Source organism: Chiloscyllium plagiosum, unplaced genomic scaffold (genome assembly GCF_037043375.1).
Source record: "Chiloscyllium plagiosum isolate Xiang-an unplaced genomic scaffold, Cpla_swu_hap1 HiC_scaffold_30, whole genome shotgun sequence".
Taxonomy (NCBI): domain Eukaryota; kingdom Metazoa; phylum Chordata; class Chondrichthyes; order Orectolobiformes; family Hemiscylliidae; genus Chiloscyllium; species Chiloscyllium plagiosum.
The window spans coordinates 785778-804011 of NW_028270168.1; the positions used below are offsets into that span (position 1 = coordinate 785778).

The 18234-nt window shown below is 46.7% G+C and overlaps 1 protein-coding gene across 8 annotated transcripts in view; it reads left to right on the forward strand.

Moving 5' to 3' along the window:
• LOC122564570 (histone-binding protein RBBP4) overlaps nucleotides 1-18234 on the forward strand; it is an 86020-nt gene that overhangs the window by 11952 nt on the left and 55834 nt on the right. For all 8 annotated transcript variants that reach the window (XM_087976648.1, XM_043719663.2, XM_087976647.1 and 5 more), the window contains 2 exons: nucleotides 176-336; nucleotides 10344-10470. In XM_087976648.1, coding sequence (XP_087832774.1) covers nucleotides 176-336; nucleotides 10344-10470 — 288 coding nt within the window. The remainder of the gene's footprint in view (nucleotides 1-175; nucleotides 337-10343; nucleotides 10471-18234) is intronic.

Consider the following 18234-nt stretch of genomic DNA (forward strand, 5'->3'; position numbering starts at 1 on the left):
AGTTTACTTTTTGGCTAGTTTTTTAGGTTAATGTGCTGCAAGCAAATAAAATGTTGATGTAAAGTTACTGATGAAATAAGTTCGCATGTCAGGTGAGTAGAAATCGATACCGACCCAAATATAAGTTAACCTCGCATTATAAACCTGATCTGTAACTGTTTTTGTTCTCCCCCAGACTATCTGCTTATGGGATATTAGTGCTGTACCTAAAGAAGGAAAAATAGTTGATGCAAAGACTATCTTTACTGGTCATACAGCAGTAGTAGAAGATGTGTCATGGCACTTGCTGCATGAGTCACTGTTTGGTTCAGTAGCAGATGATCAGAAACTAATGATGTAAGTTGATGAATTTTTTTCTCTCATTCATAGGATCATTGTGGACTTGTTGGGCTGAAAGGCCTGTTTCCACATTGTAGGGATTCTATAGTTTTAAAAAAGTCTTTCAAGGTAGCAAAAGGCAAAATGGTGCAAATCTGAGATGAAAGCAACAAATGCTCGGAATAGTCAGGTAAACCAGCCTCCACAGGAGAAGAGGGTAAGGTTAACTGTTCAGGTTTGTAAATGACTTAAGTGAAATGGGGAGGGAGGTGGTAGAGATGAGTGCAGCTAGGAGATACCTAAAAGAATTGAATAGAATTTGAATCTGCCTGAGTAGAGTTGGAAATCTAGCGTCTAATCACGCAAAGTTGTCAAATGATGAATAATTGGGGAAAAGTATGAGGTTGTTCATTTCCGAAGGGAGAACAAAAGAATAGTATAATTTAAATGGAGAGAAAACTACAGAAAGCTACAACACCAATTCGCGGACACGTGAATGCATCCATGTCCTAGCTTTGAGATTCAATGGATAATAAGGAAGACTAATGGAATGTTGGCCCTTATTTCACGTGGGTTGGAGTATAATAGTCATAAGAGATGTACAGCATGGAAACAGACCCTTCGGTCCAACCCTTCCATGCTGACCAGATATCCAAACCCTAGTCACATCTGTCAGCACCCAGTCCATATCCCTCCAATTCATATACCCATCCAAATGCCTTGTAAATGTTGCAATTGTACCAGCCTCCACCAATTCCTCTGGCAGCTCATTCCATACATGTACCACCCTTTGTCTGGAAAACCTTGCCCCTTAGGTCTCTTTTATGTATTTCCCCTCTCGCCCTAAACCTATGCCCTCTAGTTTCGGACTCCTCAACCCCAGGGAAAAGATTTCGTCTATTTATCCTATCCATGCCCTTCAATAATTTCGTAAACCTCTATAAGGTCACCCCTCCGCCCCCGACGCTCCAAGGAAAACAGCCCCAGCTTCTTCAACCTCTCTCTATAGCTCAAATCCTCCAACCCTGGCAACATCCTTGTAAATCTTTTCTGAACCTTTCAAGATTCACGACATCTTTCTGATAGGAAGGAGACCAGAATTGCACGCAATATTCCAACAGTGGCCTAACCAATGTCCTGTACAGCTGCAACATGACCTCCCAACTCCTGTACTCAATACTCTGACCAATAAAGGAAAGCATACCAAACGCATTTTTAAGCATATAGCTTAAAAATACGGGGTAGACCATTTAGAACAGAGATGAGGAGAAACTTCTTCACCCAGAGAGTGGTGGCTGTGTGGAATGCTCTGCCCCAGAGGGCAGTGGAGGCCCAGTCTCTGGATTCATTTAAGAAAGAGTTGGATAGAGCTCTCAAAGATAGTGGAATTAAGGGTTATGGAGATACGGCAGGAACAGGATACTGATTAGGAATGATCAGCCATGATCATATTGAATGGCGGTGCAGGCTCGAAGGGCTGAATGGCCTACTCCTGCACCTATTGTCTATTGCATTCTTCACTATCCTATCTACCTGTGACTCCACTTTCAAGGAGCTATGAACTTGCACTCCAAGTTCTCTTTGTTCAGCAACACTCCCTAGGACCTTTACCATTAAGTGTATTAGTCCTCCTAAAATTTGCTTTCCCAAAATGCAGCACCTCTCATTTATCTGAATCTGCCACTTCTCAGCCCATTGATCCATCTGGTCAAGATCCTGTTGTAATCTGAGGTAACCCTCTTCGCTGTCCACTACACCTCCACTTTTGGTGTCATCTGCAAACTTACTAACTACCTCTTGTGCTCGCATCCAAGTCATTTATGTAAATGACAAAAAGTAGCGGACCCAGCACCGATCCTTGTGGCACTCCACTGGTCACAGGCCTCCAGTCTGAAAAACAACCCTCCACCACCACCCTCTGTCTTCTACTTTTTTGAGCCAGTTCTGTATCCACATGGCTAGTTCTCCTTGTATTCCGTGAGATCTAACCTTGCTAATCAGTCTCCCATGGGGAACCTTGCCGAATGCCTTACTGAAGTCCATATAGATCACATCTACCGCTCTGCCCTCATCAATCCTCTTTGTTACTTCTTCAAAAAACTCAATCAAGTTTGTGAGACATGATTTCCCCACGCACAAAGCCATGTTGACTATCCTTAATCAGTCCTTGCCTTTCCAAATACATGTACATCCTGTCCCTCAGCATTCCCTCCAACAACTTGCCCACCACTGATGTCATGCTTACTGGTCTTTAGTTCCCTGGCTTGTCCTTACCACCTTTCTTAATCTGTGGCACCATGTTAGCCAACCTCCAGTCTTTTGGCACCTCACCTGTGATTATCGATGATACAGATATCTCAGCAAGAGGCCCAGCAATTGCTGCTCTAGCTTCCCACAAAGTTCTAGGGTACATCTGATCAGGTCCTAGGGATTTATCCACCTTTTATGCGTTTCAAGACATCCAGCACTTCATCCTCTGTAATTTGGACATTTTTCAAGATGTCACCATCTATTTCCCTACATTTTTATATCTCCCATATCCTTTTCCACAGTAAATACTGATGCAAAATACTCATTTAGTATTTTCCCCCATTTTCTGCAGCTCCCCGCAAAGGCTGTCTTGCTGATCTTTGAGGGGCCCTATTCTCTCCCTAGTTACCCTTTTGTCCTTAATGTATTTGTAAAAACCCTTAGAATTAAGGAGAATCCAATTTGCCAAAGCCATCTCATGTCCCCTTTTTGCCCTCCTGATTTCCCTCTTAAGGATACTGTAGTGCCTTTATATTCTTCTGAGGATTCACTCGATCTATCCTGCCTATACCTTACATACGCTTCCTTCTTTTTCTCAACCAAACTCTCAATTTCTTTAGTCGTCCTGCATTCCCTACAACTACCAGCCTTTCCTTTCACCCTGACAGGAATATACTTTCTCTGGATTCTCGTTATCTCATTTCTGAAGGCTTCCCATTTTCCAGCCGCCCCTTTACCTGTAAAACATCTGCCCCCAATCAGCTTTTGAAAGCTGTTGCCTAATACTGTCAAAATTGGCCTTTCTCCAATTTAGAACTTCAACTTTTAGATCTGGTCTATCCTTTTCCATTATTTTAAAACTAATGGAATTATGGTCGTTGGCCCCAAAGTGTTCCCCCACTGACACCTCAGTTACCTGTCCTGCTGTATTTCCCAAGAGTAGGTCAAGTTTTGCACCTTCTCTAGTGGGTACATCCACTGACGGAGTCAGAAAATTTTCTTGAACTCAATTAATAAAATTCCTGTCCATCTCCACCCTTAACACTATGGCAGTCCCATAGTGTTTGGAAAGTTAAAATCCCCTACCATAACCACCCTATTGCTCTTACAGATAGCTGAGATCTCCTTACAAGTTTGTTTCTCAATTTCCCTCTGACTATTGAGGGGTCTATAATACAATCCCAATAAGGTGATCATCCCTTTCTTATTTCTCAGTTCCACCCAAATAACTTCCCTGGATGTATTCCTGAGAATATCCTCCCTCAGTACAGCTGTAATGCTATCCCTTATCAAAAATGCCACACCCCCTCCTCTTTTGCCTCCCTCTCTATGCTTCCGGAGCATTTGTATTCTGGAACATTAAGCTGCCAGTACTGCCCACCCCGAGCCATGTTTCTGTAATTGCTATGATATCCCAGTCCCATGTTCCTAACCATACCCTGAGTTTGTCTGCCTTCCCTGTTCGGCATCTTGCATTGAAATAAATGCAGTTTTAATTTAGTTGTCCTACCTTGTCCCTGCCTGCCCTGACTTTGTTTGTTTGTTTGATTTGTTCCTGTTCTCAACTGTACCAGTCTCAGACTGATCTCTTTCCTCACTATCTCCCTGGGTCCCACCCCCCCCACCCCCCACCTTCGTAGTTTAAATCCTCCTTTGTAGCTCTAGCAAATCTCCCTGTCAGTATATTAGTCCCCTTCCAATTTAGGTGCAATCTGTCCTTGTACAGGTCACTTCTACCCCAAGAGAGATTCCAATGATCCAAAAATGTGAATCTTTCTCCCATACACCAGCTCCTCAGCCATGCATTCATCTGCTCTATTCTCCTATTCCTCACTAACTCGTAGCACCGGGAGTAATCCAGATATTACTACTCTCAAGGACCTCCTTTTTAAATTCCTGCCTTACTCTGTAATCTCACTTCACAGTCTACCTTTTCCCTTCCAATGTCGTTGGTTCCAATGTGTACAATGACCTCTTGCTGGCCCCTCTCCCTCTTGAGAACATTCTGCACCCTCTCTGAGACATTTTTGATCCTGGCAACAGGGAAGCAACACATCATTCTGATTTTTTGCTGCTGGCCACAGAAACGTCTGTCTATTCCTTGGACTAGAAAGTCCCCTAACACAATTTGATCTCTTAGAACCTGACGAACCTCTCGTTGCATTAGAGCCAATCTCGACACCAAAAACTTGCTACATTCCTCTGGGAATCCATCACCCTCTCCATTTTCCAAAACAGGATACTTGTTTGAAGTGGGGATAGCCACAGAAGACTCCTGCACGAGGTGCCTACCTCTCTACCTTTCCTGGAGTTAGCCCATCAATGTGACTGTATCTGCGACTTTTCCCCCTTCCTGTAACTGCGATCCATCACATACTGTTGCTGTTGCAAATTCCTCATTGCCTCTAACTGTCTCTCCAACCGATTCATTCGATCTGATAAGATTCGCAACCAACAGCATTTATTGCAGATATAATCTGCAGTAACCCTAAAACTCTCTTTAAACTCCCACATCTGACAAGGAGCGCATATCACTCTATTCAAGGCCATTTTTGCTCCTTCAAAATCTACAGACCCAGAAAATAACACCATCTTATTCCTCTAGAAAACACTGTCCCAGGATAAGTTAACAGTTATGGCTAAAACTATAAGTTAATAATTATGGCTAAAGCTTGCGCTCTCTCTCGCGCTCGTGCTCTTCCCCCGCGCGCCCCCGCGCGCCCCGCCCTCCCCCGCGCGCCCCGCCCTCCCTCCCCGCCTCTCCCCCGCGCGCCCCGCCCTCCCTCCCCGCCTCCCTCCCCGCCTCCCTCCCCGCCTCTCCCCCGCGCGCCCCGCCCTCCCTCCCCGCCTCTCCCCCCGCCTCTCCCCCGCGCGCCCCGCCCTCCCTCCCCGCCTCTCCCCCGCGCGCCCCGCCCTCCCTCCCCGCCTCTCCCCCGCGCGCCCCGCCCTCCCCGCCTCTCCCCCGCGCGCCCTGCCCTCCCTCCCCGCCTCTCCCCCGCGCCCGCCCCGCCCTCCCTCCCCGCCTCTCCCCCGCGCCCGCCCCGCCCTCCCTCCCCGCCTCTCCCCCGCGCCCGCCCCGCCCTCCCTCCCCGCCTCTCCCCCGCGCCCGCCCCGCCCTCCCTCCCCGCCTCTCCCCCGCGCCCGCCCCGCCTCTCCCCCGCGCCCGCCCCGCCCCGCCTCTCCCCCGCGCCCGCCCCGCCCTCCCTCCCCGCCTCTCCCCCGCGCCCGCCCCGCCCGCCCTCCCCGCCTCTCCCCCGCGCCCGCCCCGCCCGCCCTCCCCCGCGCCCGCCCCGCCCTCCCTCCCCGCCTCTCCCCCGCGCCCGCCCCGCCCTCCCTCCCCGCCTCTCCCCCGCGCCCGCCCTCCCTCCCCGCCTCTCCCCCGCGCCCGCCCTCCCTCCCCGCCTCTCCCCCGCGCCCGCCCCGCCCTCCCTCCCCGCCTCTCCCCCGCGCCCGCCCCGCCCTCCCTCCCCGCCTCTCCCCCGCGCCCGCCCCGCCCTCCCTCCCCGCCTCTCCCCCGCGCCCGCCCCGCCCTCCCTCCCCGCCTCTCCCCCGCGCCCGCCCCGCCCTCCCTCCCCGCCTCTCCCCCGCGCCCGCCCCGCTCTCCCTCCCCGCCTCTCCCCCCCCGCCTCTCCCCCGCGCCCGCCCCGCCCTCCCTCCCCGCCTCTCCCCCGCGCCCGCCCTCCCTCCCCGCCTCTCCCCCGCGCCCGCCCTGCCCTCCCTCCCCGCCTCTCCCCCGCGCCCGCCCCGCCCTCCCTCCCCGCCTCTCCCCCGCGCCCGCCCCGCCCTCCCTCCCCGCCTCTCCCCCGCGCCCGCCCCGCCCTCCCTCCCCGCCTCTCCCCCGCGCCCGCCCCGCCCTCCCTCCCCGCCTCTCCCCCGCGCCCGCCCCGCCCTCCCTCCCCGCCTCTCCCCCGCGCCCGCCCCGCCCTCCCTCCCCGCCTCTCCCCCGCGCCCGCCCCGCCCTCCCTCCCCGCCTCTCCCCCGCGCCCGCCCCGCCCTCCCTCCCCGCCTCTCCCCCGCGCCCGCCCCGCCCTCCCTCCCCGCCTCTCCCCCGCGCCCGCCCCGCCTCTCCCTCCCCGCCTCTCCCTCCCCGCCTCTCCCTCCCCGCCTCTCCCTCCCCGCCTCTCCCTCCCCGCCTCTCCCTCCCCGCCTCTCCCTCCCCGCCTCTCCCTCCCCGCCTCTCCCTCCCCGCCTCTCCCTCCCCGCCTCTCCCTCCCCGCCTCTCCCTCCCCGCCTCTCCCTCCCCGCCTCTCCCTCCCCGCGCCCGCCCCGCCTCTCCCTCCCCGCCCTCCCTCCCCGCCTCTCGCCCGCCCCGCCCTCCCTCCCCGCCTCTCCCCCGCCCCGCCCTCCCTCCCCGCCTCTCCCCCGCCCCGCCCTCCCTCCCCCCGCCTCTCCCCCGCGCCCGCCCGCCCTCCCTCCCCGCCTCTCCCCCGCGCCTGCCCGCCCTCCCTCCCCGCCTCTCCCCCGCGCCCGCCCGCCCTCCCTCCCCGCCTCTCCCCCGCGCCCGCCCGCCCTCCCTCCCCGCCTCTCCCCCGCGCCCGCCCGCCCTCCCTCCCTCCCCGCGCGCCCTCCCGTGCGCCCTCCCGCCCGCCTTCCCTCCCCGCGCGCCCGCCCTCCCTGCCTCCCCGCGCGCCCGCCCGCCCTCCCTCACCCACCCCCTCCCTCCCTCCCCCCCCTCCCTCCCCCTCCCTCCCCCCTCCTCTCCGACCAATCACCTTCACCTCCCCCCCCCCCCCCCAATTCACCTATTGTACTGTTAGCTACCGTCTCCCAAGCCCCACACTCCCTCCCATTTATCTCTCCACCCCGGAGGTTCCCTGCCTCATTCCTGCTGAAAGGCTTTTGCCCGAAACATTGATTCTCCGGCCCTCGGATGCTGCCTGACCTGCTGTGCTTTTCCAAGCACCACTCTAATCTTGACTTATTACCGACATTAGTCCCATTTTCCTGCACTAGTCCCATGACTTTGTATGTTAAATGATACTTCAAGTGCTCATCCAAGTATTCTTTAAAGATTGAGGTTTACCTTTGCAACTACTCTCTCACTCACTTTCAATTAAAAAATTATGCCCCCTTTTTGACCCTTCAACCAAGGGCAACAGCAACTTGTCCATGCCCCTCATGATCATATGTACCTCTATCAGGTCCCCCCTCAACCGCCTCTGCTTGATAGAAACAACCCAAGCTTATTCAGTCTCTCTTCATAACTGAAATACTCCATCGCATGCAACACCGAGGTGAATTGCCTTTGCCCCCCCCCCCACCCAGTGCAATCACATCCTTCCTATATGTGTTGACCAGAGTAGCATGCAGTACTCCAGCTGTGGCCTAACTTGAACAATTCTGACCTGACATCCTTACTCTTATTATCTATGCTGACACTGTTAAAGGCAAGAATCATATAGCAGCTTTAACTTTTTTTGCCACCTTCTAGGACCTGTGAACGTGCACCCTACGAGCCCTCTGTTACTCTGAGCTTCCTCATTTAGTTATTTGTTGAGTATTCCTCACTTCCTCTTTCAACGTGCATCATCTCACATAAGGGAGGCAGCTGGTCAGTGGATGGGTGGAGACAGAGCTCAGAGAAGATCAGACAGGCCAACGTAGGAATTGTTGATAGTAAGTCAGGGAAGAAGAAAAGCTGATAATGGGGGCAATGAGTAGATGAAAATGGGCTTGCTGTGCTGAAAGCAGTTTGTCATGACCGGATGTCAAGGTGGGTAAAGAACATGTAAGGAGGTGTTCACGCTCTAAAACTGCAGCTGACCCAAGACAGAAATGTGGCCAGGGAACTTGGTGATGCTTTGAAGTGGCGGGCTGACCATATCACTTACTTTTTGTGCATAAAAATGATCATGTTTCCATTTGGCCATTTGAAAGACAGAAGGAATACCCACCAATCACCTATCTGTTTTCCTGCAAAGATACTTTGGTGATTTTTAAAAAAAAACAAATTAAATGTAGTCTTCAGCTCCTGTTTTTTTTCTTGCTGTTGGCCTTCTCAGGCAGGTCTGTTCTCTTTTCGAAGCTGCTTACTCGTGCTGCCATGTTGCTTGAGAAGCTGTTGACTTTGTGTGCTCTCCTGCTCTGTATGAAACTGTTGCTCCAACACTGTTGCACTGTTTTATGAGCTCCGGCTCCTCTTCTCTTGCTTAGTGCGCTTCAAAGTGATGCAACCTCACAACGCTACTGACTCAGTGAAGGCACTTCCCAGACCCCTTAACTTCTCATGTTACCTTCAATTCATGCGCACCTATTCCTAGCTGTCTCTCTTGCAGTGCCTTTAGAATTGATTGAGAACTTGTCTGCTTGAAATTGTATCATCCCTCACATCACTTCACAATTTTTATTCATTCATGCATTAATTTCTTTTACCTCTTAGCTGCTCAGTCTACAGACTATCTACATCCTGTTGACATCTATCACTATCCTCAACTTTAAACTTTGAAATGTGGTTCTGCACAGCCAAATACAGTTCATTAATATGGATCAAGAAAAGTAGAGTTCCTGGTACTGACCTATCAATATACTCTGCTGCATTCTGGGAGGTGACAAGAGTCGATCATTTAACCTTCACATCTTGTTCTGCGGGTTGATTAAATTGTAGTTGATCATCTACTTCACTACCACTTGACAATGCTGTCTCTATATTCCTTGATGTTGGTCTCCAGAAATTTATCAACATTTGTCTTGAACATGTTGTATGATTGCAGTTACATGATCTTTTGGGGGAGAGAATTCCAAAGATTCACCACTCTTGGGAGGGGGAGAAAGTTCCTTCTCTACTCAGTCTTAAATGGCCAATCTTTTATTCTGAAATTATGTCCGGTTTCTAGACTCACCAGCAATTAGTCATTGAATCTACATTTGTCTTTTTTATCTGAAATCATTCTTCATTATACTTGTTCCTTATTAAAAGTCCTACCCCACCACCTTTTTCATTTTGCTTGTGCCCCACATGCCAATCTTGGATGTCCACTGTCTCTGCAGTGACAATTAAATGATACCCATTTACATTTGTGCATTCAAGTCATCAGTCTTTTTTAACAGACGACATTGTTATAAGCCAGATCATTCAAGCACTCTTGCGCATTCACTCAAAATATAATAAGGAGACACAGCATTGTGGTTGACTCTTAACTGCCTTCTGATAATTAGGAATCTGCAATAAATGCTGTGTAGCCAGTGATGCCCTCATCCCATAAATGAATGAATGAATAAAAAAATCCTCTCCGCTCCATGGTTGGATCTAGACTGCTTCTCCTCGTTCCTGTTCTGGGTCACCTGACCCATACTTTTAAGGCGCAACACACCCAACTACATAGATAACAGGAAGGCAGGAGGTTTAGAGGGGATTTGAAGAAAATGTTCTTCACCCAGAGAGTGGCGGGGATCTGGAATGCATTACTTGAGTGGATGGTTGAGGCAGGAGAGATTTCAAACTGTAAAAAGTACTTGGATGAATGTGTAAAATGTCATAACATTCAAAGTTTTTGGAAGTAATGTAAGAAGTAGGATATTTTTGGCACTGCAGACTTGATGGGCAAAAGGGATTCTTCTGTGTTGTATGATTCTATGATACCACTAAGTGCCCATTTAAGAGTTTTCAGAAATTTCTGACCATGTTACAGTTGAGAGAAAAATGCCTGCGTATAGCCAGACTCGTGTTAGTTCTGTAAGATATACTCTTGGAAAAAATATTGTATTCCATGGTGCAGTGTTTGGAAGAGAAGCATGATTTTCTTTTGCCTTCATTTTAAATTAATCTTTTCTTGCAGCTGGGATACAAGATCTAACAATACATCTAAGCCAAGTCACTCCGTTGATGCACATACAGCAGAAGTGAACTGCCTCTCATTCAATCCTTACAGTGAATTTATCTTAGCAACTGGTTCTGCTGATAAGGTAAGACGTTTTTTCATAAATTCAACACACCAGGTAGTGAGGGCATGTTTTAAACAGTGTTTGTTTTCGCTGTACTTAACTGCAACTCTGAATTCAACTTTTAAATGAATCCATTAATTACTAAGTGCATTCTTAATTTTTTTTTCAGTTATCTTTATACTGCTGTCTTTACAGTGAAAAATGTACCAAATTGTTTCTTGGTTAGATTGGGAGAGAATGAGCAAAATCTGATATTTAAGAGGAATAGAGCAACGCTGAAATACTTAATGAGTATTTTGTTGTTATTTATGAATAAAAAGAAAACTAACGAAAAACAAAAGTAGCTAATGAAATTGATGAGGAAATGGATGAATGAAAATTGAGGGACAGGACATTCTGACAAGAGTAGCTAATACTCAAGATGGGGAAATTTTCTGGTCTGAATGGCCTGCTTCCCAGGTTTTAAAAGCAAGTAGGAGTGGAGATAGTAGAAGGTTTACATGTATGAGAAAAGGGATTGAGTGCACCCTCCCTCTTCCCATTCTTCATTTAACTGCAATTTTTGAAAAGGATCTGTCAGTTTGAGAGTATTTTAACTCTAAGTACTTTGATAAAAGACAAAATAAAGCAGGATTTTGAGTTTCTTTAAGGATTATTATTGGGTTCAACTCTGGCTAACTAAGATAATAAAGAATGAACTCAGTCTTTTACTTGAATGTTAACATACATCAGATTACAGAATGAGAGGATAGATTAAGCAATTTAGGGTCCAGTAAAATTAAAGGAGCTCTAGAACATAGAACTTGGATATAGAACTAGGCAATTTGGCTGTTTGAATTCTCTTCAGTATTCAATAAGATTATGGTTGATCTGGTTGTGGTCTCGGGTCCATTCCTGTCTGGCCCCCATAACCCTCAGCTCTCTTGTTTATCAAAGATTTATCTAACTCTCCCTTTCGTACAAACACCCAGCCTACATTGTTTTCTGAAGAAGAGAATCCTACACTCTAACAACCCGCTGAATGAAAAAAAAACCTCATCTGTTTTAGTATTCTTTGTATGCCTCCTGATTTTAGTGTCTCCCACAAGATGAAGCATCTGCTGTCTACCATACCAATCCCCTCCCACCTGAATATGTTTCTATACAATCACCTCTCATTCTTATAAACTACAATGGATATAAACTTAACTTGTTCAAGTATTCTTCATGGTCTGAACCCATCATCCCAGGAGTGAATTGAATTAGCCTTTTGTGAACTGCTTCCAAAGGAATAATGGCCCAAGTCTTCTGGACTCTGGACAATTGGAGACTGGCCGTAACCCTGAAAGATGTGCCAGGGCTATGCAGAAATGCTGATGCAGCTGACTAAAACAAATTGGAAGTTGATGCATCGTAGTTTCAATTTTAAATGATCATTAAAGGGGTACAGTCAGTATGTGAGATTTCATTTGAGCTCGACAAAGCCTTAGTGATTATATCTGGGAATTTGGTTTGAAATCTGAATTCAGTATATGGAGGAAAGAGGAGCTTTAAGCAAGAAGTAGTGTGCTGAGTCAGAAGTTTGATGAAATGTCGGGAGGAGCCTTGTTTAATATCACTATTTATGGGTAGCAAATTATTTTGACATGACACCTGTCAATAATTGCTTGCATGTATAAGTCATAGAGTCATAGAGATGTACAGCACAGAAACAGACCCTTCGGTCCAACTTGTCCATGCCGACCAGATTTCCCAACCCAATCTAGTCCCACCTGCCAGCACTCAGCCCATATCCCTCCAAATCCCTCCTATTCATACAGTCATCCAGATGTCTTTTAAATATTGCAATTGTACTTGCTTCCACCACTTCCTCTGGCACCTCATTCCATGCACCTACCATCCTCTGATTAAGAAAGTTGCCCCTTAGGTCCCTTTTATATCTTTCCCCCTAAACCTATGCTCTCTAGCTCTGGACACCACTACCCCAGAAAAAAGACTTTGTCTATTTACCCAACCCATGCCCCTAATTTTATAAATCTCTATAAGGTCACCCCTCAGCCTCCGACGCTCCAAGGAAAACAGCCCCAGCCTATTCGACTTCTCCCAATAGCTCAAATCCTCCAACCCCGGCAACATCCTTCTAAGTCTTTTCTGAACCCTTTCAAGTTCTACAACATCTTTCTGATAGGAAGGAGACCAGAATTGCATGCAATATTCCAACAGTGGCTTAACCAATGTCCTGTACAGCCTCAGTATGATCTCCCAACTCCTGTATTCAGTATTCTGGCCAATAAAGGAAAGCATACCAAACACCTTCACTATCCTATCAGACTGAGACTCCACTTTCAAGGAGCTATGAACGTGCACTCCAAGGTCTCTTTGTTCAGCAACACTCCCTCGGATCTTACCATTAAGTGTATAAGTCCTGCTAAGATTTGCTTTCCCAAATTGCAGCACCTCCTATTTATCTAAATTAAACTCCATCTGCCACTTCTCAGTCTGTTGGCCCATGTGATCAAGATCCCGTTGTAATTAGAGGTAAGCTTCTTGTGTCCACTACACCTCCAATTTTGGTGTCATCTGCAAATTTACTAACTGTACCTCTTAAGCTCACATCCAAATTAGTAATATAAATGATGAATAGTGGTGGACCCAGCATGGATCCTTGTGGCACTTCACTGGTCACAGGCCTCCAATCTGAAAAACAACCTTCCAACACCACCCTCTGTCTTCTACCTTTGAGCCAATTCTGTATCCAAACGGCCAGTTCTCAGTGTATTCCATGAGTTACAACCTTGCTAACCAGTCTCCCTGAGGCAGCACTTGTTTCTTCACCATCAAAACCTGCTCAGCATCTACAAGGCACAAGTCAGGAATGTGATAGAATACATGGGTGGCACGGTGGCTCAGTGGTTAGCACTGCTGCTGCACAGCATCAGAGATCCAGCTTTGATTCCAGCCTCGGGCGGCTGTCTGTGTAGAGTTTGCATATTCTCCTCGTATCTGCATGGATTTCCTCTGGGTGCTCTGGTTTCCTCCCACAGTCCAAAGATGTGCAGGTTAGGTGAATTGGCAGTGCTCAATTGCCCATAGTGTCCAGGGATGTGCAGGTTAGGTGAATTGGCAGTGCTCAATTGCCCATAGTGTCCAGGGATGTGCAGGTTAGGTGCATTGGTAAGGGGAAATGTAGGGGAATTGCTGTGAATAAGACCCTCTCTGGAGGGTCAGTGTGGGCATGATGGGCTGAAGGGCCTGTATCCACACTGTAGGGATTATATTCTATGAAAGCAGCTTCCAAACACATGGCCTTGACCATGTTGACGAACAAGTGTAACAGACACCTGAAATACTATCACTGCACGTTCTTCTCCAAGACCCCATTGTGTCTTTGAAGTATAATTACCACTTCTTCAGTGTTACAGAATCAAAATCCCCTCCCAGTAGCACTTTGTGTATATTTGTACGAGATGAACTGCAGCAGTTCAAACTGGTGCTCATCAACACCACCTCAAGGATATTGGGGAAAACCAAAATATTTTAGTCTGGTTGCCTTCACATGCATCCCATGAGCGCATTAAAAATGTAGTGTAAATAAAGTTAAGACTGAGCTGCAACAGAGTAAGGTAGCATAGTAGTTGTTACTATTTTAAGGCATAGACTGAAGACCATTTCAAATTTTGCTTGAGTGGGAAGCTAAATATCTAATCAAATCGGCAACATTTGTAAGGGTGACCACAAAACTACTGAATTATAATATATATTTTTTAAAAACTGGTTTATTAATAGGAAAGGAGACAAAATAGGGCTAAAAGTAAGCAATTTGGCCCCTCATGTCTTCCATATTTAGCCCCTCAAATCTGCACTGCCATTCCATAAAATTCTGGCTGATCTGAATATAACCTAAAACACACATGCTTGCCTACACTGACAACATTTTAACCTCTTAGTGAGAATCTATCTGTGTCTACCTTAAAATATTCACATGCAGTGCTTTCTTTTCCAGAGGAATGTTCCAAAGAGGTTTACCTTTACCTGCGTAATGTGTAGTTCCTGTCCCTGAGGTGTGACTACCTCCGAGTACAAAGAGTCCAGTTAACTTTCCTGCTTTCTGATGGGTCAGTGTGGTAGTTCAGCTTCCATCTTGTAGTTTGAGCAGAAGCTGTTCAAACTGCCATAGACATGCTTGCTTCAGATTAAGCTTGTATCCAGTAACTACCATGCACTGCAACTGTGAAACATTACCTGTCTAACCATCCTTAACGTGTTTTAAGGAACTAACTAATTATTGTGTTCAGTGTTATACGTATCTCTTTTTATTAACCTTGCAACCAATTCCTATATTTTGAGCTTTAGAAATAGAATAAAACCTAATCATTTACCAGGTACTTAACAATTAAGCAAAGTAAGAATCTAGTCTGGGAGGTTAAACGAGTTTAGATAAAAGCAACAGAGCATCTTTTTGCTTTCCTCCCTTTAACTGTCTGAAGTATTTTACTCTAGCACTCTGTTCCAAGGCACACTCCTGTGCTAAGCCACATAAAGTTGGCTCCTAACATCAAAGTCTGATTCACTTAATGAATATCTAGTTTAATCTGGCTCTTAGTTACAGTGCTCTTTCACTGGACTCGTTACAAAAACCTTAAGGCTGGCAACTGTAGAATTTAAACTGTAGATTTCAGTTTCATGCTGTCTATAAACCACAAATGAAATTACATTTGTACAGAATAAAAATCTTAGACTTGCTTATCTAACCACTGTATTCACTCAGTCTAATCAATAAGATGATGGCTGATGTGTTTGTTTTGCATTCCAAATTGCATCTACCCACTAAGCTTTGATTCCTTTTTGTAAGAATCTATCCATTATTGTCTTAAAAATATTCCATGATGTCATCTTCATCACCTTCTGAGGCAGAGTGTTTCAAAGTCATACAACTCTGAGAATTTCTTCTCATCTCTATACTGAAAGGATGACCCCATTTTTAAAATTCTGTCCCTTAGTTCTGGACTCACCTATAAGAGGAAACATCCTTTCCCTGTCCACCATGTCAAGATCTTTGACAATAGACAATAGGTGTAAAAGTAGGCCATTCTGCCCTTCGAGCCTGCACCACCATTCAATATGATCATGGCTGACCATCCTTAATCAGTATCCTGTTCCTGCCTTACCTCCATAACCCTTGATTTCACAAACCTTGAGAGCTCTATCCAACTCTTTCTTAAATGAATCCAGAGACTGGGCCTCCACTGCCCTCTGGGGCAGAGCATTCCACACAGCCACCACTCTCTGGGTGAAGAAGTTTCTCCTCATCTCTGTCCTAAATAGTCTACCCCGTATTTTTAAGCTGTGTCCTCTGGTTCGGCACTCACCCATCAGCGGAAACATGTTTCCTGCCTCCAGAGTGTCCAATCCTTTAATAATCTTATGTCTCAATCATATCCCCTCTCAGTCTTCTAAACTCAAGGGTATACAAGCCCAGTCGCTCCAGTCTTTCAGCGTAAGGTAATCCCACCATTCCAGGAATTGACCTCGTGAACCTACGCTGCACTCCCTCAATAGCCAGAATGTCTTTCCTCAAATTTGGAGACCAGAACTGCGCACAGTACTCCAGGTGTGGTCTCTTTGCTTCTATACTCAATCACTCTTGTTATGAAGGCCAGCATGCTATTAGCCTTCTTCACTACCTGTTGTACCTGCATGCTTACCTTCATTGACTGGTGTACAAGAACACCCAGATCTCTCTGTACTGCCCCTTTACCTAAATTGATTCCATTGAGGTAGTAATCTGCCTTCCTGTTCTTACCACCAAAGTGGATAACCATACATTTATCCACATTAAACTGCATCTGCCATGCATCTGACCACTCACCTAACTTGTCCAGGTCACCCTGTAATCTCCTAACATCCTCCTCACATTTCACCCTGCCACCCAGCTTAGTATCATCAGCAAATTTGCTAATGTTATTACTAATACCATCTTCTATATCATTAACATATATTGTAAAAAGCTGCGGTCCCAGTACTGCTCCCTGCGGTACCCCACTGGTCACTGCCTGCCATTCCGAAATGGAGCCGTTTATCACTACTCTTTGTTTCCTATCAGCCAACCAACTTTCAATCCAAGTTAGTACTTTGTCCCCAATACCATGCGCCCTAATTTGGCTCACTATCCTCCTATGTGGGACTTTATCAAAAGCTTTCTGAAAGTCCAGGTACACTACATCTACTGGATTTCCCTCGTCCATCTTCAGAGTTACATCCTCAAAAAAAATTCCAGAAGATTAGTCAAGCATGATTTCCCCTTCCCCTTCCCATGCTGACTCTGACCAATCCTGTTACTACTATCCAGATGTGTCATAATTTCATCCTTTATAATAGACTCCAGCATCTTTCCCACTACTGAGGTCAGATTAACTGATCTATAATTTCCTGCTTTCTCTCTCCCACCTTTCTTAAAAAGTGGTACAACATCAGTCACCTTCCAATCCGCAGGAACTGATCCCGAATCTATAGAACTCTGGAAAATAATCACCAAAGCATCCACGATTTCTCGAGCCAACTCCTTCAGTACCCTGGGATGTAGACCATCAGGCCCCGGGGACTTATCAACCTTCAGACCTAACAGTCTCTCCAACACCAATTCCTGGTGGGAACTTGTAGGCTTCAATCAGGTCACCCCTCACTCTTTTAATCTTCACAGGAACATGCTCAGTCTGCCCAAACTATCCTCAAGACAATTAACTCATTCCAAGTTTAAATCTACAATGAATTCTGCCGAAGAGACATATCTGACTCGGTATTAACATTTTCTCCGTCCACAGGTGCTGCCAGACTTGCTGAGTTTCTTCTTTTTTTTTTTGTTTTTGTCAATCTAGGATACCTCCTGAACTATTTCTAATGTATTTGTATCTTTCTCTACATAAGATCAAAACTCTGGATGTAGGTTTGCTCACTGAGCTGGAAGGTTCATTTTCAGACATTTCGTTAACATATTAGGTAACATCTTCCGAATGAGACACTGGTGTTGTAACCTGCTTTCTATTTATATGTTTGCGTTTCCTAGGGTTGGTGATGTCATTTTCTGTGGTGACATCATTTCCTGTGGTGAAGTCATTTCCTGTTCTTTTTCTCGGGGTGGTAAATGGGGTCCAAGTCAATGTGTTTGTTGATAAAGTTCTGGTTGGAATGCCATGCTTCTAGGAATTCTCATGCGTGTCTTTGTTTGGCTTGTCCTAGCAGGGATGTGTTGTCCCAGTCAAAGTTGTGTCCTTCCCTACACATCCTGCAACTCAACTTTCAAGGAACTATAACCTGCACTCCCAAGGTCTCTGTTCAGCAACACTGCCTCTGACCTTACCATTAAGTGTATAAGTCCTGCTGTGATTTGCTTTTCCAGAATGTAGTATCTCATATCTATCTAAATTAAACTCCAACTGCCACTCCACAACCCATTGGTCCATCTGTCAAGATCCCGTTGTACTCTGAGGTAACCTTCTGTCCGCTACACCTCCAATTTTGGTGACATCTGCAAACTTACTATACTTCCTATGATCACATCCAAATCATTTATATAAAATGATGAAAGGTGGACACAGCACCAGTGGATTAGTGTTAAGAATTCTGAAAGTGATGCTTTGTGTACAATAATTACATTTTAGCTAGAAGCTCCTTTTCATATTTGCGTTTTCAGCTTTGTGTCTGCACTTTGGATTTTAAATAGGTTTATTTAATTATTAATAGTCTTAATCTTATTTTGTTAATCCTTCTTTCTAGTTAATTATTAATGCGTAATTCTAAAAAGGTACA